Below are 27,654 nucleotides of genomic sequence, written 5' to 3'. Positions count from 1 at the left end.
ATATCCAATACCCATCTGTCTTGGGTAATTAAACTCCAATTTTCTTTGAAAAGTGCCAACCTTCCTCCCAAAGGTGCTGCCAGACGAGAAGGCTCTGGCAGCTGAAAAGGTAGGTCATTGGGTCTGTTTACGAAAGGACTGACCCCTGCCCTCACCAAGACTGTGCAGGAGAACTCCTGTTCTAGGCCTGAAAGAGCCCTGAGCTCTGCCCCTACCACGTCTAGATCTACCCCTAGACTGGGAATCATAAGAAGGATACGTCCACCCCTTAAGTAGGCCAATTTCTTCTAAACTTTGGAGGCTGAACCTGCAAAAAATCTTTAACAGTCTGCATAGACTTAGCCTTGTCTTCCATTTTCTTTAAAACTGCCTCAACAGGAGAACCAAACAACACATCAGATTGTAAAGGAGCATCTAAAATCCTTGTTTTAACAATGTCAGATAAATTCTGATCCCTCAGCCAGGCGTGCCTGCGAAGAACTGACCCAGTGGCAGCCACCCTAGACGAGGCCTGTACAGCATCAAAACCACATTGCAAAGAATGCTTACCCACCTGTTCAGAAACATGTACTAAATCTTGCAACTCTTTACAATCAATACCTTCCGCCAGAGCATCAACCTTAGACTTCAATTGTGAAAGGAGATAGTTTTGGTATTTCAACATGTGAAACTGGCAATTCAAAGCCCTCATAGCTAGAGTGGAAGAAGTATAAACTTTCTTTCCCCATCTATCCAAAGCCCTGGCCTCTTTGTCTGTAGGAACCGGATTCTTGACAACAGAAGCCTTAACACCTTTAGGCCCCTGACTAACAGTTTCTGGGTCTGCCCTAGGACTCTTAAAAAGATACTTATGAGCTTCAGGCACCCTGTAATACCTATCCGGTTTAACAGGAGCAGGAGGCAAAGAATCAGGATTAAGAGAAGCCTCTGTAAAAACATATTTGACCACATCCAAAACAGGAGGTATAGCCAATGGCCTATGCTGGGGTAAAAACAAAAATTCCCTAAGCCTTTTCCTGGAATCAGAGAAGTCCTGACCTTCCCACTTAAAATGCTCCCTCATGGAATGAAGAGTTTCTGAAAAAGAAAAATCCTCAGGAGGAGAAGCAGAAGGAGTAGAATCATCCACATCAGAATCAGAATAAGGAGAATACTCCTGCAAGTCTTCAGCCGAAGACTCTGAAACATCCGAAGCCTGCTCAAAACTCCCTAGCTCAGGCTCCACCCTAGGTCTCTTATCAGGAGGGGGCAAAGAACCCCTAATCAAAGTAATCAAATCTTCTGCCATTTTAAGCATATGCTTCTTGGGCACAGTTCCTGAAGAACTAGGGGTGACACCAACTGAAGCTAAACCTGGCCTGCCTCTGGGAGAAGCCTTGGAAACAGAAGGAGAGGGCCTAACCACCCTAGGAAGGGAGGGGAGTATAGTAACCTGAGAAGCCCCTTCAGCCTGACCTGCCTCCTGAGAGGCCACATCCTGCAATAACAAAGTCTCTCCCTGGGATCCCAAAGAAACCTCTGGTGGAACCACCGGCTCCACCGACACCTCTAAAGAACCGGCGTCCGGTACGGACGGTTCTTCTAGCCTAGGCTTAACTGCTTTGTCCTTGCGCTTCTTCGAAGAAGCGGGCGTCGGAGCATCCGACGGCATTTTATAATTGCACCGCTTCCCAAAGACTAACCTGGCACAATCCAACCTTCTCTTTATAGTGCGTTTATTGAATCTAGCACAAGAGCGACACCCAACAACGTCGTGCTCAGGCCCTAAACAAGGAATACACAAAGTATGATAGTCTCTATGCGGTATCTGTTTCCCACAAGAAATGCAATTATTCACTTTTTCTGACATCCGGTAAACCACTGAGGCAAGAAAAACTAAAATATTCCCAACGGGTACTTAGCCAACTTTGACTCGGTCTGAAACTCCGAAATCGAAAAATTTCAGAACGCCAACCGGCACTTGCAATGCTGCTTCTGCATCGGACCATGCGGCAAAAAAGACTGAGGATATGACGTCGGTCATGCGCATTTGTACCCTGACGTCCTGATGTCAGTCAAATGCGCCTTGACCGACGTCAGCCTTATACTTTGATATTCGGGCCGACCGAGGACAGCGGACTACCCAAGTGTAAGGACTGCAGCAATGCGAGATGAAGAACATCTCTGTCTTTATACAAGGAATGATAGGAATCACTGAATCCAGGTCCTGGGAATTTTGACACCATAGGCTTTTTAGAAACCATTGTAGATTCCTCATATGCAGTCTTGCATATGTAATTAGTAAAATGCAAGAGGCCACTAAAGTACAGTTTTGTACCTACCATAAATGTAGATGTTCGAGGATCCACATTGCTGCAGTCCTAACCATTGGGTAGTCCGCTGTCCCAGTCGGCCCGAATACCAAAGTATATGGCTGACGTCGGTCAAGGCGCATTAGTCTGACGTCAGGGTACTAATGCGCATGACCGACGTCATATCCTCAGTCTTTTCTTGCCCCAGATGTCAGAAGACCCTAAAAAGACAAGGCCAAAACCAAAAACACCAAACACTCCTGCACCAAAAATATGTACAATATATACAAAATTACAAGAGTATAACCTCACCCACACAACCACCCCTAAACACAGAGGGGAAGGAGGGAGGGTAAATTGGACTGCAGCAATGTGGATCCTCGAACATCTACATTTATGGTAGGTACAAAACTGTACTATGTTCTTCATTCCACATTGCTGCAGTCCTAACCATTGGGTAGAATCCCAAAGCAGAGGTAAGGGAGGCTGGCAAATCATAAGGAAGCAGGAGCTGTCAACATGCCTTGCAAAATAGCTGTGGCAAAACCAGCCCTAGATTTAGAGTAGAGAGGAAGGTGGTAATGCTTAGAGAAAGTATGCACTTAACTCCAAGTAGCTGCCTCCAAAATATCCTTAGTTGCCACCCCCCTTAGAAATGCTGTTGAAGTGGCAGTAGCCCTAGTGGAATGAGGCCTAATCCCAGCTGGAATCTCCTTGCCATGATGGGAATAACAAAATGCAATGCAAAACCCAATCCACTTAGAAATAGTTTGTTTTGACACAGGCTTGCCCTGAGAACTCAAAGCAAAAGAAACAAACAACTGCTGAGACTGCCTAAAATCCTTAGTCCTGCTTAAATAATAACGCAACTGCCTGTGTACATCTAAAGTGTGCAAAATCTTTTCCCCCTTATTCTGGGGATCTGCATAGAAAGTAGGCAAATGAATAGTTTGGTTTAAAGCCACACTAGAAACCACCTTAGGCATAAAAGAAGGATTAGTACGTAATGATACCCTATCCTTATGGAAAATCAAAAAAGGCTCTACCGCCATAAGGGCCTGCAATTCAGAAACCCGTCTTGCAGAAGTAATGGCCAACAAAAAAGCAGTCTTCCATGACAAGTATTTCAATTCAGCAGTAGCCGCAGGCTCAAAAGGTTGTAGAGTAAGTTTCTCCAACACAAAATTGAGATCCCAAGCAGGAGTAGGAGCTCTACGTGGGGGTCTTATATTCTTTGCCCCTCTAAGAAATTGCTTGAACAAAGGATGCGAAAACAATGGTGGGTCACAATCATAGTGAGCTGAAATTGCTGCAGCATGAATCTTAATGGAAGAGAAAGACAAACCTTTGTCCAATAACTCAGTAAGATATTGAACAGCCACACTCAAATTAGGCTCAGAAATCTCCAAATTCTTTGCTGCACTCCAAAATAAAAATCTCTTCCATTTTTCTGCGTACACTTTCCTTGTACTAGGTCTTCTGGCTTCCATAATCACATTTAAAACTTGTTGAGGAAGTTGAGACCTGCTGTGTTTCAAAACAGAATATGCCAGGCTGTTAGATGAAGAGAGTGAAGCTTGACATTGAGCAGGTGACCGTCTCTGAGACAACAGGTGTGGAATCAAAGGTAAAGGCCATGGAGGCTTCCTTACCAGACTCCTCAGTAATGGGTACCAGTGTTGCCGAGGCCAATCTGGAGCTATTAAAATCATCCTTGGCTTGTCTTGTCTGACCTTTAGGAGCACCTTTGGGAGAAGAGGCAGAGGTGGAAAGGCATACACATGAAGATTTTTCCAACTGAAAGAAAGAGCATCCACTTTCCAAGCTGTGTGATGAAACCTCTTTGTGCAAAACTTTGGCAGCTGGTGGTTTAGTGGAGAAGCGAACAGATCTATGTCTGGAGTTCCCCATGACACTGTCAATTTCGAAATACATGAAGATCCAGTTTCCACTGTGGGGATCCATGATTTGTCTGCTTAACACATCTGCTAAGGAGTTCTGTGCTCCGGCAGAAACCTTGCCTGAAGAGTTAGTTGCAAGCTGAGCGCAGTCTCCCATAAAATCATTGCTTGCCTGCACAACGGGTAAGAATGTGTTCCCCTTGTTTGTTGATGTACCACATGACAGTTGTGTTGTCTGTTAGAATCAACACCTGCCCTGGAAGAAGCAACTCCTTGAAAGCCATTAATGCAAACTGGACTGCTAACATCTCCTTCATGTTGATATGTAGATGCTGTAGTCTGGCAGGCCACTTGTCTTGTATCCACTTTCCATTTAGATGAGCTCCCCAAGCAATGTCTGAGGCATCTGTCGTTAGAATCTGACTCGCCTCTGGCCGGGTCACAGAGTCCCTTGTTTAGGTGACATTCCTGAGCCCACCACAAAATTCCTGTTGAATGCAAGGTATTATTTGAATGACAGTGTCCAAATCCTGGCAGTGCTGTGTCCATACATTTTTGAGATACCATTGCAGCTTCCTCATATGCAGTTTGGCATTGGGAAGCACCAGAATACAAGATGCCATGAACCCTAAGGCTTGAAGGACTGTCCTTGCAGTCAGCCCGGACTGAAGAGATAGTTGATGGAAGTAAATGGAAAGATTCTTTTGTTTGTCCGGGGTTAAAAAGGCCATCTGGGCTGCTGTATTCAGTCTCACACCCAGAAAGCACGTGTCTTGAGAGGGTACTAGACTGGACTTTATTTCGTTCACAGAATACCCTAGGCATCTTAGCACTGCTATCACATATTCCAAATGCTGTAAAAGGTCTTCCTTTTCTTGAGCCAGAATCAGGCAGTCGTCCAAGTAAGGATAGATTTGAATTCCTTTTAGCCTGAAGTAAGCTATCACTGGAGCCAGAACCTTTGTGAATACTCTGGCAGTAGATAAGCCAAAGGGCAATGCAGAGAACTGATAATGGGAATTTCCAGCTCGAAACGCAGATACTTCCTGCAACTTAGTCTGATAGGCACATGAAGGTAAGCCTCCTTGAGATCTAAAGTTACCATCCAGTGATCTTTGCCCAGCAGAGGTAAAAGCTGTTGTAACGTCAACATTTTGAACTTGGGAATGTCCAGATAAGTGTTGAGGATAGATAAATCCAAAATCGGTCTCCACGTGTTCCCCTTCTTTGGTACTAGGAACAGGCGAGAATAAAATCCTAGGCCCCTTTCTGGCACAGGAACTGGCTGAATGGCCCCTATTTGGAGTAACAGAGAAATTTGCTTGTGAGCCTCTTTTCTTTGTAGAGGAGGAATGTCTGGCATGCCTTTGAAAGGAGGCAAGGTATGGAAATAAAACCTGTAACCGTGGTGAATGATATCCAAAACCCATCTGTCTTGGGTAATTAAATCCCAATTTTCTTTGAAAAGAGCCAGCCTTCCTCCCAAAGGTGCTGCCAGACGAGAATGTACTGGCAGCTGAAAAGGCAGGTCATTGGGTCTGTTTACGAAAGGACTGACCCCTGCCCTCACCAGAAGTCTGAGCAGGTGAACTCCCTGTTCTAGGCCTAAAAGAACCTTGAGCTCTGCCCCTACCACGCCTAGACCTACCCCTAGACTGGGAATCATAAGCAGGATATGTCCATCCCTTAGTAGGCCAATTTCTACTAAACTTCGGAGGCTGCACCTGCAAAAAATCTTTAACAGTTTGCATAGACTTAGCCTTGTCCTCAATTTTCTTTAAAACTGCTTCCACAGGCGAACCAAACAACACGTCAGACTGTAAAGGAGCATCCAAAATCCTTGTCTTAACATGCTCAGCTAAATTCTGATCCCTCAACCAGGCGTGCCTACGAAGAACAGAACCAGTGGCAGCCACCCTCGAGGAGGCCTGCACAGCATCAAAACCACATTGCAAGGAATGCTTACCCACCTGTTCAGACACATGAACTAAATCCTGCAACTTTTTAGACTCAATACCTTCCGCCAGAGCATCCACCTTAGACTTCAATTGTGAAAGGAGATAATTTTGATATTTTAACATGTGAAACTGGCAATTCAACGCCCTCATGGCTAAAGTGGAAGAAGTATACACTTTCTTTCCCCATCTATCCAAAGCCCTTGCCTCTTTATCAGGAGGAACAGGATTTTTAACAACAGAAGCCTTAACACCTTTAGGCCCCTGAGAGACAGTTTCCGGGTCTGCCCTAGGACTCTTAAAAAGATACTTATGAGCTTCAGGCACCCTATAGTACCTATCCGGTTTAACTGGGGCAGGAGGCAAAGAATCAGGGTTCAGGGAAGCCTCTGCAAAAACATCTTCCACCACATTCAGAACAGGAGGTATAGCTAAAGGCCTATGCTGGGGTAAAACAAGAATTCCCTAAGCCTCTTCCTGGAATCAGAGAAATCTTGACCTTCCCATTTAAAATGCTCCCTCATGGAATGCAGAGTCTCTGAAAATGAAAAATCCTCAGGAGGAGAAGCTGAAGGAGTAGAATCATCCACATCAGAATCAGAATAAGGAGGATACTCCTGCAAGTCTTCAGCCGAAGACTCAGAAGCCTCCGAACACTGCTCAAAACTCTCAAACTCAGGTTCCACCCTAGGCCTCTTATCAGGAGGGGGCATAGAACCTCTAATCATAGTAATCAAATCCTCTGCCATTTTAAGCATATGCTTCTTAGGCAAAGATCCTGAAGAGCTAGGAGAAACCCCCACTGAAGTTAAACCTGGCCTGCCTCTCAAAGAAGCCTTGGAAAGAGAAGGGGAGGCTCTAACCACCTTAGGAAGAGAGGGAAGAACAGCCACCTGAGAAGCCCCTTCAGCCTGGCCTACCTCCTGAGAGGACACATCCTGTAACAGTAAAGTCTCTCCTGAGACTCCAAAGAAACTCCTGGCAGCACCTCCGTCTCCTCTGAGCCTACTAAAGAACCGAAGTCCCGGACTCCCGGTTGTTCCACTCTAGGCTTTGCTTCTTTGTCCTTTCGCTTTTGATCGAAGCGCCGGAGCATCCGACGGCATTTTATAATTACAACGCTTCCCAAAACTAACCTGGCACAGTCTAACCTTCACTTAATAGTGCGTTTGTTACATCTAGCACAAGAGCGGCCTCCAACAACGCCGTGCTCAGGCCCTAAACAAGGTATACACAAGGTATGGTAATCCCTATGAGGTATCTGTTTCCCACAAGAAATACAGTTATTCACTTTTTCTGACATCCGGTTAAATACTGAGGCAAGAAAACCAAAATATTCCCCAACGGGTACTTAGCCAACTTTGATTCGGTCTGAAACTCCGACTTCAGAAAATTTCAGAACGCCAACCTGCACTCGCAAAACTGCTTCTGCATCGGACCATGCGGCAAAAAAGACTGAGGATATGACGTCGGTCATGCGCATTAGTACCCTGACGTCAGACTAATGCGCCTTGACCGACGTCAGCCATATACTTTGGTATTCGGGCCGACTGGGACAGCGGACTACCCAATGGTTAGGACTGCAGCAATGTGGAATGAAGAACATCTACAGGGCTTGCAGAATTGTCCTTGCAGATGGCTGGGTCTTTGTGGCCAGTAGTTTGAAGTAGGTTGGCAAACTTGTTTCTCTGGAGTGAGGAAAGCCATCTGGGAAGTTGTGTTCAAGCCTGCTCCCTGGAATACAATCGGTTGGCAGGGTACTAGATGAGATTTCTTTTCGTTTATGGTGTACCCCAGTGAGGTTAGAAGTTTCTTTACGAATGCCAGATGTTTTAATAGCAAGTCCTGGCTTTCTGCCTGAATCAGACAATCGTCTCCAAGTATGGGTATATTTGAATATTTCTCTATCTGCAAAATTTAATGGCTGGAGCTAGACACTTTGTGAATACCCTGGGCGCAGTAGATAAGCCAAAGGGAAGGGCAGAGAACTGACAGTGCATGGAGCCTGCCCTGAAGCGTAGGTATTTCCTGCAAGATTCCCTTATTGGAATGTGCAGGTAAGCTTCCTTTAAGTCTAAGGTTGCCACCCAGGCATCTTTGCCTAGCATAGAAGCAGCTGTTGAAGTAAGTGTTAAGCATTTTGAATTTTGGGATTTCCAAATAGGTGTTGGTCCAGGATAGGATGGCAGGTGCAGCGTTTCCTGGGTACCAGGAAAACTCTTGAATAAAAACCTTGTGCCCTTTGTTCTGCTGGGACAGGTTGAATAGCCCTGATACTTAGAGAACATGCTGTTGGGCTTCTGCCCACTGATTTGGGGGTAGGTCTGGCCAACTGTTTTGGGGTTGGAAGGGTGTGGAAGTGGAAGCTGTATCCTTGGGAAACTATATTCAAAACCCATTTGTCCTGGGTAATGAGCTACCAGTTTTTTGCATGCAGGGCAAGTTTTCCTGCAAAGAGGGCAAGCAGTTGAGCAGGGCTTGGAAGGGTTAAGGCTAAGTCATTGTGCCATTTTTCCGTAGGGGGTGGCTTACTACTCCCTGCTTTGGAAGTGGGAAACCCCCACTGCTTAGGCCTGTGAGTAGCTGGAGACTATAAAACCTAGGTGGTCTGCTGTTCCGGGGTTTGTATTGAAGGCCTGGAAGATACTGGAAAGGACCAATTATTTTAAGGCCAATGCCTACTAAATCTGGGAGCCTGTACTTGTAGGAAATCTTTAACAGTTTGAATAGATTGAGCTTTTTCCTCCATCTTTTTGAGGACTACCACTGCCTTGTTGCCAAACAGGCGGTCTTGGTTTAAGTGAGCATCCAGTAATTTAGCTTTAACATGATCTGGCAAGTTTAAGCCAAGCATGCCTTTTAAGTACAGACCCAGTGACAGCAGCCTTGCAAGATGCTTCTAAAGAGTCAAAACCACATTGCAAAGCATGTTTACCAACTTGTTCTGCAGAATGAATTAAACCCTGTAATTCTGTGTGTTCAGCAGTCAAGAATCAACATAATTTTATGTATAAGTAGTCCCATAATATGCTGCTGGTACTTTAAATATGAAACTGGCAGTTTAAAGCCCTATTGGCCAAAGTAGCACTATCAGAAGGGGTAGGATTTGTTGGCAGCAGTAGCATTAATGCCTTTTAGTCCTTGGGAAATGGTCGCTGGACCCGCAGTAGGATTCTTGAAGAGGAACTTGAGTCAGGTACTCTAATACCGGTCAGGTTTTCTAGGAGCAGGAGGTAGTGTCGGGGGAAAGGCTAGATTCCAAAAAAGCATCTAGAATGTCCAGAAAAGGAGGGATACCTAAAGGCCTCTGTTGAGGAAGGAGTAAGAATTCCCTAAGCCTCTATTTGGAGTTAGAGTAATCCTGGCTTTCCTAGCAGCAGAAATGCTCCCTAAGAGTGTGCAAGGTTTCACCAAAATAAAAATCTTCAGGAGGGGAAGCACAGGGAATGGAATCCTCTCCATCAGAATCCTCATAGGTAGATAAGGGCAAATCCTGGTAATTAGAAGTTTGGACGTCCATTTTCCAGGCATGCTGCAAGTTTTAGGCTTGGATGAAGATGGCGTTGGTTTAAAATGCAAGTCTGTAGGCCTGAATACACCCTCAGAAGCTGGTGCCTGCACAGCGGCTCCGGACCCATGACATCCGGAGGTTCCACAGTTGAAGCATCTTGCAGCATACCAAACTCCAAATGGGTCTCAGTAGAGGCCTGCGAATCTGAAGTAGTGGGCATCAGGGGCTGCGAAAGTGCACGCGTACTGGCGGACTGACGACTAGCTTAACGGAAGTGTCGGCAGTTCTGGACCTATGCAGTCTGTGTCTTTATCCTTACATTTTTTTTCGGAAGATCGGTAGTCAGATGGCTTAACGAAGCCATTTCAGAGCACGGATACAGAGTACCAAAATAATTTGTTGCAAATATAGTCAGACAACGAAAAGTTTGGGGGTTGAACAAGGCACAAAACAGGCAGCGAGGGACGTCATGGTCTGCGCCTAAGCAAGGAATGCAGTACGAATTCAAATCTTTGAGGTATTTGCCTTCCACAGGTAAGGCAATTGTTAACTTTTACTGACATCGGTTAGAGCAAGAAAAAGGATACTCAAAAGGGGGTACTTAGCTTTTGTTTTTGAAGACTTCGATTCTGAAACTCTGATACGAAAATTTCAGGAGACTGACGACTGGCACTTGCAAACTGCTTCTTCGGGCACTGCATGGCAAGAAAGACTGATGTAATTGCATCAGCAGCATGTTTTATACCCCTGACATAATGGAAAAAGAGACTGCATCCGACGCAGGAATCCAAGGCTTTGATAATCAGGCCGGCTGAGGGCTACCTGCAGGTAGATAACCCAAATGTGTGTTGACTGCAAGAGTGAAACACTAACAACATCAGGGGGAACTGCTGAAAAGGAGGGTGATTCCACTTGGAGCAGTTCAAAGTACTTTTTGGGTGTCAGTCATTTGGGAAGTGTCCCATTTAAAGTAATCCATCTTGGTTATGGTCTCACCAAAAGTAACGTCCTCAGGGGGAGAGATCCCCCTCCACAGATTCCTCATCCGGAGAGTAATATTCATGGGGCAGGCAATTTGGGAAACATAAGAAATGGACTCCTCTGATAAGAAAGAAATCATGTTCTTCCCTAACCTGAGGAGTCATGGACGGGAGGGAAGAAGCAGAGACAGGCCAAGGGCTCAGAAGAGGCAGGGTCCTGCCAGAGGTACCACTGAAACTGGTTCCCCCTCGACTGACGTCAATTTCTGAGTGAGCTCACAGGAAGCCTTCCTCGAGGGATGCCGCTCCAGTCAATGGATTCTCAGAGTATGCCTCAACCCCTAGATCAGCAGTTGGCGGTGCATCGGGAAGCAGAGTGGCAGGCGAAGGCGGCCTAGGAACCCCGGCCTTCTTGCATGATATTTCAGGTGCAGCCTACGATGCAGGATCCCATCCCAAGGGCTAACCATTTGAGGAGTTGGTTCGCAAGGTAGAGATTTAACGTGGCTAGATGGCGGCGCAAGGTCTAAGGCACAAACGATTGACAAATAGTGCAGGAGGAATGAGTGTGTTCCTGGCCTAGGCTAACACCTGTCATGGGCGTCCTTATGGGGTATCTGGCACCCATATTGACACTTTCCCTTTTTTCCTGACATCAGCTAAAGGATACAACGAAACGATGGCTAGAACAGTAGTCAAAATATGAAAATTTGAAAAGCAATGGGCTTATTTCTAAGATGAGATGTCTGAAGAGGCACTGGTATGATGCAAATGTAGTCTGCGGCTGAAAAGTTCTGGGGATTGTGTGCAGACATCACATTTAAGGCCCCTTGGTTTATGGCACTACGTGTGACGTCCCACACACTACAGCAGCCAAACTGAAGCTTTTGCATAGAAGCTAACATATTGGTCTCCTGAGGGCAGGAAATCCAACACCTAGAATACTGCAACATAGGAATAAGGACAGTCATCCCACCTCAACAGAAGTGGAATGGACTGCACAGTGACCATCTGGAATTTGGTCAGTTTTATGAAGAGATTTAATTTGCTCAAACCAAAAACTGGCCTGAGGTCCTTGCACTTTTTTGGCACTAAAGTCATTGCTGATCTGATGGAACCTCTGGGAAGACCATTTGCCAGCAGCTTCTGAATCTCTACTGCTGCCTGCCATCTCTGATAGGGTAGAACATCTGAAAGTTTATGGCCAAAACTTGCCAAAAAGAGATAAAGGTATAACCTGTGGATAATAGACATACTCATGTGTCCAAGGGATGGCCTATCAAGCTTCTGGGATGAAGAGCCAAGCGACCGCCCTCAGGAGTCAGATCTGATAACTCAAGTTGAAGCTAGATGAAGACATCATATCATTAGAATTATTTCATCTAGCTGACTTTCTTCTAAAAATCACTCCTCAGCCATAAAAGAAAAGTCTAGTACTCACTAAAGTCACTACTTCTTTTCATAAAGAGCTAGACAAAAAGGACAGCCAGGTAAGCTTAGATTAGCTCGAAGCAACGGATTAAAAAAGCTTCACTTGCTTAATATCTAGCTACAACAGCCTCAAATTTTGACTTTAAAATGCATCTACAAAATACAAATCTCAGCAGTGCAAAACAGCCATACAAATTCAAATGTATGCGATACCTTTTTCTTTTTTAGTTTTTTGGTAGCTTCTGCCTTCATTGCAGTGGTCACTCTTGGAATAATTCGCCTTCCACTAGGTGACGGCATAGTCTCTTCCAGTTGCATCTTTTTAATTTTCGTTTTGCCTGTCTTTCCTTTAATAGCTTTACCACTTATCCCTGACAATTCCTCTTCTTTTTCGATCTTTTCAAGACGCTAATAGAAAACAAAATTAGTTTATGAAACAGCAAATCTTAGAGTATCTATTTAGTTCAAACATGTACTTCACTAAAATACTGAAGTCCCAAATTTGCAAAAATAGACGTACAGGGTACTCAATAGAACATTTAAACGTAGCAGGTCCTCAGAGAAACAATAGACACCTAAGCACGTCCCCTCTGACAAACACATCTTTAATAGCATTAAGGAGCGCTTAAAATTATGCTCGGTAAAAAGGAGTGCTTATAAATTTCATGTGTTATGTACATACATTATATTATACAATATATGTGTGTGTATATCTATATATCTATCTATAGATATATATCTATATCTATAGATATATATCTATATCTATATATCTATAGATATATATCTATATGTATATCTATATATATCTATATATATCTATATCTATATATATCTATATATATATCTATATATATATATATATATATATATATATATATATATATCTATATATATATATATATATATATATATATATATATATATATATATATATATATATATATATATATATCTATATATATATATATATATATATATATATATATATATATATATATATATGTGTACACACACTAACTTGCTATTTTGGAAGTAATATAGACGCCAGGCTAGTCTGTTTTGGTCAGTCTTTTATCCATTTAAAATCACATTATGAGCGCTTACATTCATTGTAAAATTTTCAGTCGAACTTATGTTCTGATAAAATTAGAGTGAAAACTTAACAAAAGCGCTCAAAATGGGGGGTGGGGTGCATTCTGAACGGCTTGGCAAAGGATGGTGGGGCTTTAAAATTCTCATTACCCAAGAACTTGACTAACTTCATTTGCCAAAGGTATGCAAGTCCTGTGGCTGATCTTAAGATCATAACAGCTCACTTTGATATGGAATGTAGTATTTATGGTCAATAAAAGTGATTCCAGTAAATACAAGTTAAGCATTGTACCCGGAGCATGGACTAGAGCAGCTCTTGGTGACTGTCCCTGTGGAAGGATCAAGGCAAAGAACCTGCTGCATTTGAAGGCAAAGAACCTGCTGCATTTGTTGAGGGGAGAAGCAAAGAGGTCAAAGCAAGGTTGACCAGATTTGAGGAAAATCTTGTTTGCCACTGACTGATGCTGAGCCTGTCCGCCAGGATGTTGGGCTAGCCCAGAATGTGCATTAAGATTAGAAAGTGCTTGGTAGAGAGCTCATTGCCACTCATTGGTTCTTGAAACAAGGGGTAAAAATCTGGTCCCACCTTGTTTGATGCACCACACAACTGATATGTGAATCGCAATCTTCCCTAAAGGAAGGGAGTGGAGTACTTGTATAGGTTCATAGGTAAGTACTAAGCTATCTGCCCGAGGGCATCTATAAGCCTAGCCAGAATGTGCTGGCTTTTGCCGCCCACTTAAATAAGTTCCCTGTGCCTCTGTCCAGCAAAGCCACTGCAGTGATCCCAGGGGTAAATTTTCTGTTTCCCATCCACTCGTCAAGGTTTCTCTTGGAGTGTTAGTGAGGGGCTCTGCCCAATGTAAACTGGAATCCTGTTCCAAAGCATGGGGAGTCTATGGGACAGGAATCTATCCCTCCAGCATGTCCTACTTATCAATGTGGTGAGGTTTAGATCTCTAGAACATGTGGCTCTCGGGGGGGATTTTTTTTTTTTTTTTTTAAGGTGGAGCATGTCCATCAATTCTGGGTTGGACATGGCCTTGTATGTCAGGCAGAGATAACCTCTGAGTAAGCGGTATGCAACAGAGTACAGCTGGAATTTCTTCAGTCTGGCTGCATAGGGCATCTGAGGCCAGTAATACTCTTGGGTGAGGTACTTCTGTGTTCTTTCCAGCTGTTGTAAGGTACATCCCAAATAGGGTGTTGTACTCTATGATGGGTCTGATGAGTGATGAGCAGAGGGGCACAATAACCTCTTTTGTTCTAGATGCAAACCCTTTTGTGATTAGGTAGGCCACATAGGATTTTCTAACCACCTTGGCAATATGATTATAAAAGGAGAGATTACTATCTACCTGGGTCTCCAGATCCCTTATAACATTTTCTGTATTTAGGAGACTACCACGTATGTGGTAGTTCGCAGGTACTTTGTTTTTTCCAAAGGGGATGACTGCATTTTTTGGCATTTAGCTAGAGGCGTCTGGAGGATGTCAATCATGCGAAGCGTCAATTATGGCCCCCAGTTTGCAGTCATCTGCGAACTTGGTCAGCCATAGTGTTCCTGTGCTTGCCTGCACCTTTGAGAAGTATAAACCGAACAGGAGGACTGAGTCCAGGGGGACGCCACTTGTAACTATTTTAGAGACTGACCTAGAGCCTGCAGCTCTCACCGTGTGGGTTCTATCAGTAAGCCAACTGGCAACCCATCTCATGACGTAGGGGTTTATGTTCAGGCTGGTGAGCTTGTCTATAATACCAGAATGAGGAATGGTGTCAAAAGCCTTTGTGAGGTCTAGGTAGGCTGTGTGGACGTCCTTTCCCTCGTCTAAAGCCTTGGTTACTGTCTCAGACGTCCACCAGGTTTATGATGCAGGATCTGTCCTTAAAGTCAAACTGGGTAGGGTCCAATGTTTGGAGGTTCCCAATGTCTCTGTTAATGAGTTCCAGGATGATGTGCTCCATAACCTTGCAGACCAGGCTAATAGGGAGATGGTTCGTGGGGTCCTTTGTGGCTCCACCTTTGTGGAGCAGGATAACTGTGGCTGTGCGCCACTATGGGTACGTTAGCCTGTAGAGAGGCTGAGCTTGAACAGTGTTTAAGTGAGGGGTTAAGTTCATTTTGGAGCTCGTGCAAGACAGCCTGGGACACCATCTGGGCCCACTGAAGCTGGGTTTTTGGCTTTGGATAGGGCTGTTTTAACCTATGTGTCAGTGACTGCTGGGGTTCTACATTCTTCTGGTATGGTTATGGGCCCTTTAGGGGTGAGACAAGGGTAAAGTTTGCACTAAACCTGTCTGCCAGAATATTGGCATTATCAGCCGATTCAGTGTATTTTGTGCCATTCTGCACTAACTCAGAGCAGATCTGAGAGTTTTCACTTAGGTTCTTGACATAGCTAAAGGAAGCTTTGCAGTTATCTTTGGAGTCCTTGGCAATTTTTCTTTCGAAGCTAGCCTTGATTTTATGAGGGATCGTAGTTTCTTGCACTTTATCTTTTATTACAACGCTAAAAGCACTGCCCATGCTGATATACAGGTTGGTCTCCTGGGGATTCCAGGTGCCTTGAACTGTCTGTCCCAGATAATGCCCTCTCACCCCAGCTGGGAGGAGTCTGTGGTCAGCATGGCGATGGGAGTGGGGAGAACAAAAGGTCACCCTTGCGCAACTTGTGGGTCATGAAGCCACCATAGCACAACATTTCGCACAGCTGTGACAATCTTATATGATGGTTCTGGGGTTGGCGCAAAAGGGACCATTGAACAGAATGTCCACTGAAGAACACTCGTGTTACCAAGCTGTCTGTAGTAATGTTATTGCTGCAGCCATACAGCCCAAAGACCAAAGGACAATTGCTGGAGGGACTGGAATAGCTAGCATTTGTCTGATGTGCATCCTTAGTGAATTAATCCAGTCTGGCAGGAGAAAGACAAGGTTTTGTTGTTGTCCAACTGAGCTATAAAATCTATGGTTTGTACTGGTTGCAATTGCAACTTCTGAAAATTTATAGCGACTCCAAAGGTTGGGGCAAATTGCAAAAAAAAATGCCCCAGCCTGAATCAGTAGGTGCCTGGTTGGTGCAAATAGCAGCCAATCATCCAGATAAGGAAACCCGTAAAATCTCTGAACTCTGAGGTGAGCTGCAACTACAGTCATGCATTTGAACACCCTGGGGGCTGTGACAAGACCAAATGGAAGTGCTCAGAATTGGTAATGGCCAACTCCTTGCCTGAAATGGAGATACCTTCTGGAGTGTCGATTCAATCTAAGATAGAGTGCATCCTTCAGGTCTATTAAGCTGATCAGTCATCCCATCTGTAGGAGGAAGGATGGACTGAACCAGAACGTGCTTCACATTTGTTCAGATAAGTTATGTCCAAGTATGGGTTCCCCTGTTTTCTTTGTAACTTGATCTGCGTTAGTCTGGAGGGACCTCCTGGTTGACTTTTTTGAAGCAACTTTTGCCTTCCTCTGGGTGGTACATCAGGGAAGATTTGTTTAGGGTTGGGGAGGTTTAAAAAGGGAATGGAGTAACCGGTCATTCGTAATGACTAAAGAAGGCTTTTTAGGTGTAAGGAATGTCCTCCAACTGCCAGAGAGAGACAGGTCAGTCAACCCTTCAGGGATGCTGCAAGGATCTCTTCAAAGGAATATTGATCTTTGACTTTGCAGACCTACTGCAATGAGGGTGGTGTCTACCATTCAAATTATTCCCACCTCTGCCCAGGAGGACGTGGGGGGGGGGGGGCATCTTTTTTGAGCATCCTGGAAAGGACCCTGGAACTTCCAGAACCACAATCTTTCCCCCCAACACAGATTCTTGGAAAAGGACCTTTGTGGGGTACAGCAGAGGACTCTGACAGCAGACGACTCTGACAGCAGACAGGGTCCTTCCATCATCCTTGCTATGGAAGTGTCTCATACTGTCGGTCCAAAGAGGGAGGAATAATCAAAGGGGGCATTCATGATACCCTAAAGGGTTCCGCAAAGTCACAAAGCTGTATCCAGGAGGTACCTTCTGCTGAAAGAGATGAACCTCATGGACAGAAATAAACTGCAGAATAGCCATAAAGGATTTTCGCTCCTTAGACATACTGAACTCCGGGCCGGAGCTAGAGAGTTCCTTAAGCAAGTCCCTCTCTAGCTTTGCAAAGCGGGAAAGCTAGTTCACCTCTAAGGGAAAAAGTGGAAACCAAAAACAGTGTCCATAGCTCTAGACTCCCTGTTAGGGGGTGGACAGTAGAGCTTTCCTGGGCAAGCTCTTTCTTGGTGGCTGCAACCACCATGGCGCCTACTAGAATACTCTTCGTGAGGTCTATCCTGAGAGGCACTACGTTTTGTCAGCTCTTTTAGGTTTAGGGATCAGCTCAGCACTGTCCAGTTCCTTCCATGCCCTTGCTGACACCAGGGCCACTAGGTGGTCTGGGGGATAGGGAAGATAATTAGATGGGCCGGTTCTGAAGGCCTCCAAAAACACTGACTCATCCGAGTGGGGTTTGGGGCTGATGAACCACATTTCTGATCAAAGATTTCCAAAATGTCTCCCAAAGGAGATGTCAGATGGAAATTTAGGGGACCCCACCCCTTCAAAGTCAGTGTCTGTCGTGAGAGATTCCTCTGCGGAATCTCGGCATTTCCTTTTGCACCTTTTCTTCCAAGAAGCATCTTTGGTGGGGTGCTCCAGGGAGGAGTCAGAAGAAACTTGGGCTTCCACAACTGGAAGAGAATGGAGGCCCTGAGGGGTCAAGCTGCCCCGGTGGCAGAAGTGAGGTCACGGATGTAGAGGCCAGAAAAGGAAGGGGTGGATCCACAATGGTAGAAGGCAGAAATCTAGGAACTGAAAGGATTCTCTCTACCACCTTCAAAGGCTGGAGGGACTCCTTGAGTCCTGAGGAAGCCTTCCCTGCCCCAAAGGGTCAGGAGCAGACTGTCCCCAGGAGCCCTCAGCTCTCAGAACTTCAGTCATCTTCCCAGACCGTACATCAAAGCTTTGGCTCAGATGTCAACCCCAACATGGTCAGCACCAAGTGAGTCAGGGAAGCAGTTTGGCTTCAAGTTGAGATCTAACCATATGCCCCCCCCCCCTCCAAGCAGGACCAACAGATCTAGGAGTTCCAAAGTGGCAGGCCAGATAATAGGAGGACAGACTTGCAGGAGAAGCTCTGCTTGGATCCCACCAGGGACAGAGCTGGAAAGACCCCCCCCCCAAAATCTGGATTAACGTGTGGAGAATCTGTCCACGTCATTCTCCGATGAACTCAGAGGATTTGATGGAAAACGTGACAGATGAAGGCCTGGCATGAGGGCTTGGAGGAACATCCCGAAGAGATGCACCCGACATTAATGGGCCCTGGCCCATTACGACTTGGGCATAGGGTGCAGTAGGTGCAGAATTCAAAGCCAAAGGGCTCTGCTCAGACTTTCATGGGGCCTTTTTTGGGAGGCTCCAAGAGTTCAAGAAGGGTCCAGGGACAGTTTCTTAGGGTCTCTGGCCTACTTAGGTGTTTTACTGGGGGCATGAGCCTATGAGTATCAGACTGGGATTTTGTGTCCAAAGGAAGTGCATTTAATTTTATTTATTTTTTTTTAAACTACAGGTTTGTTGGTTTAGAGCACAATGGGAGCACGAGGCAAGAAAAGAAAACCTAGAGAGGTTTTTTTTTTTAAATTTACATTTATACAAAAGGCTAAAGAGAAGGGCAGGAAGGAAAGAACAAGCTAGAGGCCAACTAACTTACCACGAATTTGGAGAAAATAAAATCCATGGAGGAGATCTAAACAGACCACTATGCATGGCAAACGAGATCCAAGGTACCTAGGAGGAGTGAAGGACTATGGCTAGGAGGAGCTCTAGTTTGGAAGCTTTAGATTACTAGTAAGAGTCTATTCCGAAGGTGGAATCGATCAAATCACTATTCGCATTAATATAGGTTCATAGGTAGGTAGCTAGGTTATTGGGCCTAGGGCCTATATAAGCCTAGCCAAAAAGGTACTCAGGCTTTCGCCACCCAAGAAAATTATTTTCCTGTGCCACTGTCTAGCAGAGCCACAGAAGTGATCCCCAGGGTGAATTTCCTATTTCCCATCCAATCAAGATTTTTCTTGAGTGCTAATGAAGAACTTTGTTTGATATAGATGGGTAAGCTTGTCCAAGGGTACGGGAACCTACCCCTCCAGCATGTTCCGTTTATTGTGGTGACAAAGTTTAGGTCCCTAGAACGTGTAGCTTGGAGGGATTGGGATTCTTTAAGTGGAGCATGTCCAACAGCTCTGGGTTTGACATAGCTTTGTATGTTAGGCAGAGATCGCCTCTGAGTAGGCGATATGCGATGGAGTAAAGCCTGATATTTTTGAGACTGTCTGCAGAGGTCCATCTGTTTGAGGTCGGTAATCCTCATGTATTTCTGCGGTCTTTCCAGTTGTTTTAGAGGTCTTGTGAGGTACATACCAAAAGGGGCACTGTACTTTATAAAGGGTCTAATGAGTGACAAGTAGAGGGGAACAATAACCATTGTCCTGGATGAGAAACCTTTTGTGATGAGGTGCGTCATGTAGGAGGATTTCCTGACTACGGTGGCAATGTGATTATCAAAGGAGAGACTACTGTCCACTTGTGTCCCAAGGTCTCATCACACTTTCGGTGTTTAGTTTACTACCGCCTATGTGGTAGTTCATGGGAACAAAGTTTTTACCAAAGGGGATGACTATGCACACTTTTTGCCATTGAGCTCGAGGCGCCATGGCTTTGACACCAGGCATCTGTTTCAGTGAGGCCCTTTTGTAGGATGCCCACATCGTTAGGAGTTTCGATTATGGCTCCTAGTTTGCAGTCATCTGTGAACTTCATTAGCCAGACAGTCTGTGCTGGCCTGTACTTCAGAGAAAGCACAGTTGTGTACCTACCATAAATGTAGATGTTAGAGTGTATTCACTGTTGCAGTCATTACTCTTGGGTTATCCTGCTGGCAGGCTACCCGCAGTCGGCCAGAATTCCAAAGTCTAGGTCAGGCGTCTGTTGCTGTCGCCTCCTCCCTGACGTCAGTGCGCCAGGGGTATAAAAGATGCAGCCAACGCCATTTTCTTCAGTTTTTCCTTGCCCAGATGTCAGGTGCCCCAAATAGGTAGGCTGAAAAATATATCAATAAGAAATGCATACACAAAAATAAGAAGTCATGTATCATAACGTTCCATGTTAGCTGTCTTCTTCTCGCCTTCTTTCTTGCTGGTTGGGTTCGGAGCCGATATTCAGCTCCGACTCTGCCATTTTCTAAAGCTCGAGAGCTACTTACTGGCTCAAGGCCTCCCTATATCCCACAATGCCTGGCGCTAGATCCCCAGATCTCATTTGGAAGACCTAACACCATCACAATACAAGAGGACAACCGTCCCAATAGCAAGACTTCAGCTATAGGGCTAAAGAAAAGGTAGAGGACATAAATCGGTTAAGGTTCAGCCAGTGACGGGAGTCGTAGGAGAACTCTTCTCGGTCCATCTTGGCAAGGGGAAGGAGGGTGGGACGAAAGAAAGAAGGCGAGAAGACAACTAACATGGAACGTTATGGTAGGTACATAGCTTCTTAATGTAGGTCATTCTGGAGCAGGAGGCAAAGAATCAGGGTTCAGGGAAGCCTCTGCAAAACATCTTCCACCACAGTCAACACAGGAGGTATAGCTAAGGGCCTATGCTGGGGTAAAACAAGAATTCCCTAAGCCTCTTCCTGGAATCAGAGTAATCCTGGCCTTCCCATTTAAAGTGCTCCCTCATGGAATGCAGAGTCTCTGAAAAAGAAAAATCCTCAGGAGGAGAAGCCAAGGAGTGGCATCATCCACATCAGAATCAGAATAAGGAGGATACTCCTGTAAATCATCTGCAGAGGACTCAGAAGCCTCTGAACCGTGTTCAAAACTGGCAAACTCGGCTCCACCTAGGCCTCTTAGCAGGAGGGCCCATAGAACCTCTAATCATAGAAATCAAATCTTCTGCCATTTTAAGCATATGTTTCTTAGGTACAGAACCCGAGCTAGGAGAAGCCCCCACTGAAGCCGAAATTGGCCTACCTCTAAAAAGAAGCTTTAGCAACAGAAGGAGAGGCTCTAACTACTGTGGGACAAGAGGGAAGAATAGGCCCTTGAGAAGCCCCTTCAGCCTGGCCTGCCTCCTGAGATGGGACATCCTGTAACAGTAAAGTTTCTGCGGAGACTCCATAGAAACTCCTGGCAAAACCTCTGGCTCCACTGAGCTTCCTAAAGAACCGGCGTCCGGGACTGCGGTTCTTCAACCCTAGGCTTCACTGTTTTGTCCTTGCGCTTCCTGGCGAAGCGGCGCGGAGCATCCGGCGGCATTTTATAATTGCAACGGTTCCCAAACACTAACCTGGCACAGTCTAACCTCCTCTTAATAGTGCGTTTGTTAAACCTAGCACAAGAGCGGCAACCAACAACGTCGTGCTCAGGCCCTAAACAAGGTATACACAAAGTATGGAAATCCTTATGCGGTATCTGTTTCCCACAAGAAATACAGTTATTCACTTTTTCTGACATCCGATTAAATACTGAGGCAAGAGAATCCTATAATGTTCCCCTACGGGCTACTTAGCCAACTCTGATTCGGTCTGAAACTCCGGTTTCGGAAATATCTCAGAACGCCAACCTGCACTCGCAAAACTGCTTCTGCATCGGACCACGCGGCAAAAAAGACTGTGGATAGGACGCCGGTCATGCGCATTAGTACCCTGACGTACTGACGTCAGTCTAATGCGCCATGACCGACGTCAGCCTTATACTCTGGTATTCGGGCCGACTGGATGCGGACTATACCCAATTGTTAGGACTGCAGCAATGGAAGACGAAGAACATCAAAAGGTCACCCTTGCGCAACTTGTGGGTCATGAAGCCACCATAGCACAACATTTCGCACAGCTGTGACAATCTTATATGATGGTTCTGGGGTTGGCGCAAAAGGGACCATTGAACAGAATGTCCACTGAAGAACACTCGTGTTACCAAGCTGTCTGTAGTAATGTTATTGCTGCAGCCATACAGCCCAAAGACCAAAGGACAGTTGCTGGAGGGACTGGAATAGCTAGCATTTGTCTGATGTGCATCCTTAGTGAATTAATCCAGTCTGGCAGGAGAAAGACAAGGTTTTGTTGTTGTCCAACTGAGCTATAAAATCTATGGTTTGTACTGGTTGCAATTGCAACTTCTGAAAATTTATAGCGACTCCAAAGGTTGGGGCAAATTGCAAAAAAAAAATGCCCCAGCCTGAATCAGTAGGTGCCTGGTTGGTGCAAATAGCAGCCAATCATCCAGATAAGGAAACCCGTAAAATCTCTGAACTCTGAGGTGAGCTGCAACTACAGTCATGCATTTGAACACCCTGGGGGCTGTGACAAGACCAAATGGAAGTGCTCAGAATTGGTAATGGCCAACTCCTTGCCTGAAATGGAGATACCTTCTGGAGTGTCGATTCAATCTAAGATAGAGTGCATCCTTCAGGTCTATTAAGCTGATCAGTCATCCCATCTGTAGGAGGAAGGATGGACTGAACCAGAACGTGCTTCACATTTGTTCAGATAAGTTATGTCCAAGTATGGGTTCCCCTGTTTTCTTTGTAACTTGATCTGCGTTAGTCTGGAGGGACCTCCTGGTTGACTTTTTTGAAGCAACTTTTGCCTTCCTCTGGGTGGTACATCAGGGAAGATTTGTTTAGGGTTGGGGAGGTTTAAAAAGGGAATGGAGTAACCGGTCATTCGTAATGACTAAAGAAGGCTTTTTAGGTGTAAGGAATGTCCTCCAACTGCCAGAGAGAGACAGGTCAGTCAACCCTTCAGGGATGCTGCAAGGATCTCTTCAAAGGAATATTGATCTTTGACTTTGCAGACCTACTGCAATGAGGGTGGTGTCTACCATTCAAATTATTCCCACCTCTGCCCAGGAGGACGTGGGGGGGGGGGGGCATCTTTTTTGAGCATCCTGGAAAGGACCCTGGAACTTCCAGAACCACAATCTTTCCCCCCAACACAGATTCTTGGAAAAGGACCTTTGTGGGGTACAGCAGAGGACTCTGACAGCAGACGACTCTGACAGCAGACAGGGTCCTTCCATCATCCTTGCTATGGAAGTGTCTCATACTGTCGGTCCAAAGAGGGAGGAATAATCAAAGGGGGCATTCATGATACCCTAAAGGGTTCCGCAAAGTCACAAAGCTGTATCCAGGAGGTACCTTCTGCTGAAAGAGATGAACCTCATGGACAGAAATAAACTGCAGAATAGCCATAAAGGATTTTCGCTCCTTAGACATACTGAACTCCGGGCCGGAGCTAGAGAGTTCCTTAAGCAAGTCCCTCTCTAGCTTTGCAAAGCGGGAAAGCTAGTTCACCTCTAAGGGAAAAAGTGGAAACCAAAAACAGTGTCCATAGCTCTAGACTCCCTGTTAGGGGGTGGACAGTAGAGCTTTCCTGGGCAAGCTCTTTCTTGGTGGCTGCAACCACCATGGCGCCTACTAGAATACTCTTCAAGTGAGGTCTATCCTGAGAGGCACTACGTTTTGTCAGCTCTTTTAGGTTTAGGGATCAGCTCAGCACTGTCCAGTTCCTTCCATGCCCTTGCTGACACCAGGGCCACTAGGTGGTCTGGGGGATAGGGAAGATAATTAGATGGGCCGGTTCTGAAGGCCTCCAAAAACACTGACTCATCCGAGTGGGGTTTGGGGCTGATGAACCACATTTCTGATCAAAGATTTCCAAAATGTCTCCCAAAGGAGATGTCAGATGGAAATTTAGGGGACCCCACCCCTTCAAAGTCAGTGTCTGTCGTGAGAGATTCCTCTGCGGAATCTCGGCATTTCCTTTTGCACCTTTTCTTCCAAGAAGCATCTTTGGTGGGGTGCTCCAGGGAGGAGTCAGAAGAAACTTGGGCTTCCACAACTGGAAGAGAATGGAGGCCCTGAGGGGTCAAGCTGCCCGGTGGCAGAAGTGAGGTCACGGATGTAGAGGCCAGAAAAGGAAGGGGTGGATCCACAATGGTAGAAGGCAGAAATCTAGGAACTGAAAGGATTCTCTCTACCACCTTCAAAGGCTGGAGGGACTCCTTGAGTCCTGAGGAAGCCTTCCCTGCCCCAAAGGGTCAGGAGCAGACTGTCCCCAGGAGCCCTCAGCTCTCAGAACTTCAGTCATCTTCCCAGACCGTACATCAAAGCTTTGGCTCAGATGTCAACCCCAACATGGTCAGCACCAAGTGAGTCAGGGAAGCAGTTTGGCTTCAAGTTGAGATCTAACCATATGCCCCCCCCCCCTCCAAGCAGGACCAACAGATCTAGGAGTTCCAAAGTGGCAGGCCAGATAATAGGAGGACAGACTTGCAGGGAGAAGCTCTGCTTGCGGATCCCACCAGGGACAGAGCTGGAAAGACCCCCCCCCCCAAAATCTGGATTAACGTGTGGAGAATCTGTCCACGTCATTCTCCGATGAACTCAGAGGATTTGATGGAAAACGTGACAGATGAAGGCCTGGCATGAGGGCTTGGAGGAACATCCCGAAGAGATGCACCCGACATTAATGGGCCCTGGCCCATTACGACTTGGGCATAGGGTGCAGTAGGTGCAGAATTCAAAGCCAAAGGGCTCTGCTCAGACTTTCATGGGGCCTTTTTTGGGAGGCTCCAAGAGTTCAAGAAGGGTCCAGGGACAGTTTCTTAGGTCTCTGGCCTCCTTAGGTGTTTTACTGGGGCATGAGCCTATGAGTATCAGACTGGGATTTTGTGTCCAAAGGAAGTGCATTTAATTTTATTTATTTTTTTTTAAACTACAGGTTTGTTGGTTTAGAGCACAATGGGAGCACGAGGCAAGAAAAGAAAACCTAGAGAGGTTTTTTTTTTTAAATTTACATTTATACAAAAGGCTAAAGAGAAGGGCAGGAAGGAAAGAACAAGCTAGAGGCCAACTAACTTACCACGAATTTGGAGAAAATAAAATCCATGGAGGAGATCTAAACAGACCACTATGCATGGCAAACGAGATCCAAGGTACCTAGGAGGAGTGAAGGACTATGGCTAGGAGGAGCTCTAGTTTGGAAGCTTTAGATTACTAGTAAGAGTCTATTCCGAAGGTGGAATCGATCAAATCACTATTCGCATTAATATAGGTTCATAGGTAGGTAGCTAGGTTATTGGGCCTAGGGCCTATATAAGCCTAGCCAAAAAGGTACTCAGGCTTTCGCCACCCAAGAAAATTATTTTCCTGTGCCACTGTCTAGCAGAGCCACAGAAGTGATCCCCAGGGTGAATTTCCTATTTCCCATCCAATCAAGATTTTTCTTGAGTGCTAATGAAGAACTTTGTTTGATATAGATGGGTAAGCTTGTCCAAGGGTATGGAACCTACCTCCAGCATGTTCCGTTTATTGTGGTGACAAAGTTTAGGTCCCTAGAACGTGTAGCTTGGAGGGATTGGGATTCTTTAAGTGGAGCATGTCCAACAGCTCTGGGTTTGACATAGCTTTGTATGTTAGGCAGAGATCGCCTCTGAGTAGGCGATATGCGATGGAGTAAAGCCTGATATTTTTGAGACTGGCTGCAGAGGTCCATCTGTTTGAGGTCGGTAATCCTCATGTATTTCTGCGGTCTTTCCAGTTGTTTTAGAGGTCTTGTGAGGTACATACCAAAAGGGGCACTGTACTTTATAAAGGGTCTAATGAGTGACAAGTAGAGGGGAACAATAACCATTGTCCTGGATGAGAAACCTTTTGTGATGAGGTGCGTCATGTAGGAGGATTTCCTGACTACGGTGGCAATGTGATTATCAAAGGAGAGACTACTGTCCACTTGTGTCCCAAGGTCTCATCACACTTTCGGTGTTTAGTTTACTACCGCCTATGTGGTAGTTCATGGGAACAAAGTTTTTACCAAAGGGGATGACTATGCACACTTTTTGCCATTGAGCTCGAGGCGCCATGGCTTTGACACCAGGCATCTGTTTCAGTGAGGCCCTTTTGTAGGATGCCCACATCGTTAGGAGTTTCGATTATGGCTCCTAGTTTGCAGTCATCTGTGAACTTCATTAGCCAGACAGTCTGTGCTGGCCTGTACTTCAGAGAAAGCACAGTTGTGTACCTACCATAAATGTAGATGTTAGAGTGTATTCACTGTTGCAGTCATTACTCTTGGGTTATCCTGCTGGCAGGCTACCCGCAGTCGGCCAGAATTCCAAAGTCTAGGTCAGGCGTCTGTTGCTGTCGCCTCCTCCCTGACGCCAGTCGCCAGGGTATAAAAGATGCAGCCAACGCCATTTTCTTCAGTTTTTCCTTGCCCAGATGTCAGGTGCCCCAAATAGGTAGGCTGAAAAATATATCAATAAGAAATGCATACACAAAAATAAGAAGTCATGTATCATAACGTTCCATGTTAGCTGTCTTCTTCGCCTTCTTTCTTGCTGGTTGGGTTCGGAGCCGATATTCAGCTCCGACTCTGCCATTTTCTAAAGCTCGAGAGCTACTTACTGGCTCAAGGCCTCCCTATATCCCACAATGCCTGGCGCTAGATCCCCAGATCTCATTTGGAAGACCTAACACCATCACAATACAAGAGGACAACCGTCCCAATAGCAAGACTTCAGCTATAGGGCTAAAGAAAAGGTAGAGGACATAAATCGGTTAAGGTTCAGCCAGTGACGGGAGTCGTAGGAGAACTCTTCTCGGTCCATCTTGGCAAGGGGAAGGAGGGTGGGACGAAAGAAAGAAGGCGAGAAGACAACTAACATGGAACGTTATGGTAGGTACATAGCTTCTTAATGTCAAGTTGTCTCTCTCGCCTTCATTCTTGCTGGTTGGGACAGTGTCTGTAGCACCTTAGTCCTGGGTGGCTCATCGGAACAGACTCTTGAGCACAGTGGAACCAAAATCAGCTCTACTCCTAGAGGCCACATCCAATTTATAATGTGAAATGAAAGTATGAGGGGTGGCCCATGTGGCCGCTGCACAAATGGCTTCCATTGGTACTCTTGCTTGAAAGGCTACCGACGTAGCTAAAGCCTTAGTAGAGTGGCCTTAAGGTTTAGCAGGAAGTTCTTTATTTCTCAACTGATAAACAAGGGTAATAGAGGACAACCACCTGGATAAGGTTACTTTAGACACTGGTCGACCCTGCTTACCCTCTGCATAAGACAGGAAGAGTTGGTCTGATTTCCTTATTTGCTCAGTCCTATGCAAATAGAAACGCAATTGCCTATGAACGTCCAACTGGTGTAATTTGTTTTCAGCCTGGTTGGAATAATTTGGGAAAAAAAAAAACTGGCAGATCAATGGATTGATTCAAATTATTTTTGGAGGGGACCTTAGGAAGGAACGAAGGATTAGTCCTGAGTGAAACCCTATCCTTATGGAAAATTAGGTAAGGACGACGAACACATAGGGCTTGAAGCTCACTGAAGTAATGGCCACCAAAAAGAGGGTTTTGCAAGAAAGCAATTTCAAGGAACAGGAAGCTGCCGGTTCAA

At 45.5% G+C, this 27,654-nt stretch overlaps 1 protein-coding gene across 2 annotated transcripts in view; it reads right to left on the bottom strand.

The window, feature by feature from the left end:
• Window positions 1-27,654, bottom strand: part of LOC122787663 (DNA topoisomerase 2-alpha-like) — a 1,447,528-nt gene that overhangs the window by 245,986 nt on the left and 1,173,888 nt on the right. For both annotated transcript variants that reach the window (XM_044054499.1, XM_044054498.1), the window contains exon 28: window positions 12,283-12,477. In XM_044054499.1, coding sequence (XP_043910434.1) covers window positions 12,283-12,477 — 195 coding nt within the window. The remainder of the gene's footprint in view (window positions 1-12,282; window positions 12,478-27,654) is intronic.

The sequence above is a fragment of the Protopterus annectens genome, chromosome 13.part0 (genome assembly GCF_019279795.1).
Source record: "Protopterus annectens isolate FY-2018-M chromosome 13.part0, PAN1.0, whole genome shotgun sequence".
Taxonomy (NCBI): domain Eukaryota; kingdom Metazoa; phylum Chordata; order Ceratodontiformes; family Protopteridae; genus Protopterus; species Protopterus annectens.
Note: the sequence above shows the minus strand (reverse complement) of the source record. Positions and strands in the feature narration are given on the sequence as shown.